At 40.7% G+C, this 3,842-nt stretch overlaps 1 gene segment (V, D, J or C); it reads right to left on the reverse strand.

Annotated features, from left to right (window-relative positions):
* Nucleotides 1–2,079: 2,079 nt before the first annotated feature.
* Nucleotides 2,080–3,147, reverse strand: LOC112657603 (immunoglobulin heavy variable 3-74-like). The segment is given in 2 exon segments: nt 2,080–2,810; nt 2,912–3,147. Coding segments are annotated over 2 exon segments (408 nt in total).
* Between the last annotated feature and the right edge of the window lie 695 nt (nt 3,148–3,842).

Genomic DNA, 3,842 nt, shown 5'->3' on the forward strand with positions numbered 1-3,842 from the left:
AGAACTCAGAATTAAAGAGTTCTACTTTCTATGCATCCCTGTTGGTATTTGGTATTGTCATAATTTTTGTTTTGTTTTATATATATATATATATATATATATATATAGTTTGATTTGCCAACATATAGCATAGCACACAGTGCTCATCCCATCAAATGCAGTCCTCAGTGCTCCAGTCACCTTGTCCCAGTCACCCTGTCCCCCTGCCCACCTCCCTTTCCACTTCCCCTTGTTCATTTCCCAGAGTTAGGTGTCTCTCATGTTTTGTGAACCTCACTGATATTTCCCACTCATTTTCTCTCCTTTCTCCTTTATTCCTTTTCACTATTTTATATTGTTATACTTTTGTAATTTAGTCAATAGGTGGAGATGTAGTGTATTGTGAGGATCATTATATTTACATTTATCATTTACCTCTTTCCAGGGAATAGAATATTAATCTGTTACATGTTCCTTAAAGAACTGCTGAGAATAGTGCCACCATCATGGACATGGAGGATGTAGGGGTGGTGATGCTCCCCACATGACTATTCACCTTTCCTATTTGGGCTGCAGAAAATCTTAAGTGCTCTAGAAATCTACTATCAGTATTTCGATTGATGGTCTTCAAAGTGTTGGGGAAAAGCCCTGCCAATCTCTGCTGATCATGGTTCATCTTTAGAGAAATAGCTGTAAGGCTCTTTATGCATCTAAGAATCTACAGCTGGAAGCTGTGTCACTAGGTTAGCACAGAAATGGAGATGTCCATCTTGAAGTGCGCGGTATTTGAGCACCTAAGCCCTAGATTGGGGCATGCACAGTGCCTCTCCATCACCAAATGGAAGGAGTGTTGGGTTCTGAAGCAATCCTGAGGACACAGCATGTCACATTAAAGATTTTACAAATCCTCATGGACCCCAGCCCTGCTCCACTGCATTTTCTCACACACCCTGCACATATGAATTCAGGGAGAGAGTAAACAAATTATTTGAAAGGGGAAGCAAATGTTTGAGCCTCGTCCACAGATGGTTCTGCAAATATTCAGGTCCCACTTAAGAGTGGAACTCAGTGTACTAAAATTGTTTCCACATCCCTGATGCAGCTGGCTTATTAGACGAGTGAAATTTCCTTCTGAAGACAGGAATAGATCAATAACTAGGTAGCAACACCTTGTAAAGAGGAGACCAAGCAGAGACACTTCAGGATGAAGCTGTTGGTCGCCCTGTCAGGTAATGAGCTCTGACAAACTGAAGGGTTGCTGAAATAAGAGTATATGTAGTTGATAGAGGAAGAAGGAAGGTCAATTAACAATTTTTATTCTCGTTTGATTACTAAAATGAGGATTGTAGCTGTCATACATATTCTCTCCTTGTATTATTTCAGGTATTCTTTGCTAACAAACACAAGGGAAGGAGGAGTTAAGATGTCAGACCTGTAGGGGTCCCTGGGCTTGTGTCATCCCTGAACACAGCTGGATATTTATCAAATAATTCTTAGCTAACAAGAAAACAATTGGAAGACTGAGAGAACAAAAAATGCTAGTCTGCAAGTAGAAAATCGACACGTTTTGGAATGTAGGATGTGTGGAGTGTTGTGTTGGGGAGGAGACATAGCTATGGGGCTGGGGCAGGGAAGGAAACTACTTCCTGAAGTTGCCGCAATTAGGATGAGCAACAAAGAGGAAAACTGTTCAGATTTCATTCCATTCTATGAGTTTATCATGGAAATCCATCCACTTGAGGACATGCCTGGTTAAAGGTGTTCAGATTATAAAGCAGGCTGGAATCTAAAACAATGTTTTTAAAGATACAACTGGAATTGAACAAACATTGAAGACCCTCGAGAATCCCTTATTGTAGAGATAAAAGAAATAATCCCTTGTCAGCCCAACATTAAAAATGCTATTACAGGAATGCTGTCCCAAATGCAGGAATATAGAGGATGAATGAAAGACTAGCATATTGGAGAATTAGAAGATAACATGGTGGAAAATATTTACAGAACAGTAGAGGGAAACAGAGTAAATGTCCGTAAATGTAGAAATAGGGAACTGAGTGACTTATGAAACAATGACATTCCTATGATAGGAGGCCCAGAAAATTAAGAGCAAGAAATGTTGGCAGATTTATTCAATGAAATAATTACTGAAAATCTCCCTAATCAGGAAGGACAGAGACCTCGACATCCTGGAGGCACAGATACTTTTCATATTTAGGGAGATAGTAAATAAGTGTAAGCAACTCTGTCTTCTGCACATATAAAGTAGCTGTTTTCCTAAAGAATCTAATTATATCAGAAACCAAATATTTAAGCACAAATTCCTGATCCGGAGACGCTCCCTGGGTGATGTTGCTCCTTAGAGCGGAAACCCAGATTTTACAGGAAACCTGCCCAGAAAGTCCATCTGCACCTGCTCCTGGGCCTTCAAGACAGAAGTAGTGAGGAATGTGCACCCCCTGCTGGTCCCAATCACCTTCTACAGGGAGGTTTGTGTCTGAGCTCACACTGAAGTCGCCTCACTGTGTCTCTCGCACAGTAATAAAGGGCTGTGTCCTCCACTGTCAGGCTGTTCATCTGCAGATACAGTGTGTTCTTGGCGTTGTCTCTGGAGATGGTGAATCGGCCCTTCACAGCGTCTGGGTAGTATGTGCTACTTCCATCTTTGTTAATATATCCGACCCACTGATTGCCCTTCCCTGGTGCCTGGCGGATCCAAAACATGTAGTAACTACTAAAGGTGAATCCAGAGGCCACACAGGAGAGTCTCAGGGACCCCCCAGGCTTCACCAGGTCTCCCCCAGACTCCACCAGCTGTACCTCACCCTGGACACCTGTAGACACAAGACATCCTGGTCAGGAAACTGTCCCACACCCTGTTTCTCTCACTCACCTCCACTCACATACTCAAGGTTTCTTGTTCTCCATGAATTACCTTTTAAAATAGTGACAAGGTAAATCCATCTGAGCACAGACTCCATGGTGAGTTGTCTGTGTCCTGTCCTGATCCTTGAATGGGGTCACCCGGGTATCCTGGTGCTGGGGCTGCTCTCCCAGCTGCAGGGTCAGACTGGGCTGGTTTAATTAGTGGAGGGAGGCTCCTTTGCATATCCTTTGAATATATAATCAGCACCAGACCTAGATTTGATTCTTTACATATTATTAACAAGGATTGCTTACATCTGTGGGACAGTGTGTGTAATGTCTTGTGACATTATGAAATGTTCGAATCTATGAACCAAATTACATTTGCATTTCTCTATGATTTTAAAAATCTCTCATCAATGCAGGTACTTTTAGAGTACAGTATTTTACCTCCTTCAGGATATTTAGTTCTACATATTTTATTTTTAACACTGGTGTCAGTGTAATAATGTTTTATTAATTACCTTTTAAATAATTTATTGTTAGGGATGCCTGGGTGGTTCAGTGGTTGAGGTCTGCCTTCTGCTCAGGGCGTGATCTTGGAGTCCTGATATCAAGTCCCACATTGGTCTCCCAGCATGGACCCAGTTTCTCTGTCTGCCTGTGTCTCTGTCTCTCTGTGTCTTTCATGAAAAAATAAAGAAAATGTTTAAAAATAAATGGATAATTTGTTGTTAATGAGTGGAAACCTATATTTATTTCATATGTTGATTTTGTATCCTATAGATTCCATGAAATTGTTCATTAATTCTAAGTGTTTGGTTTTGGAGCTTGTAGGGTTGACCCTGCAATAGATCATGTCATATGGATACAAATAATTTTTTCTATATTTATTGATTTAAATAACTTTTATTTTTTGTTTCCTTAATTTCCGGGATTGGATTTCCTGTCGGGCCAGTAATATTTTCTTTCTCTTATTTCTGGTTATTTGTCTGGACTAC

The sequence above is a fragment of the Canis lupus genome, chromosome 8, assembly GCF_003254725.2.
Source record: "Canis lupus dingo isolate Sandy chromosome 8, ASM325472v2, whole genome shotgun sequence".
NCBI lineage: Eukaryota > Metazoa > Chordata > Mammalia > Carnivora > Canidae > Canis > Canis lupus.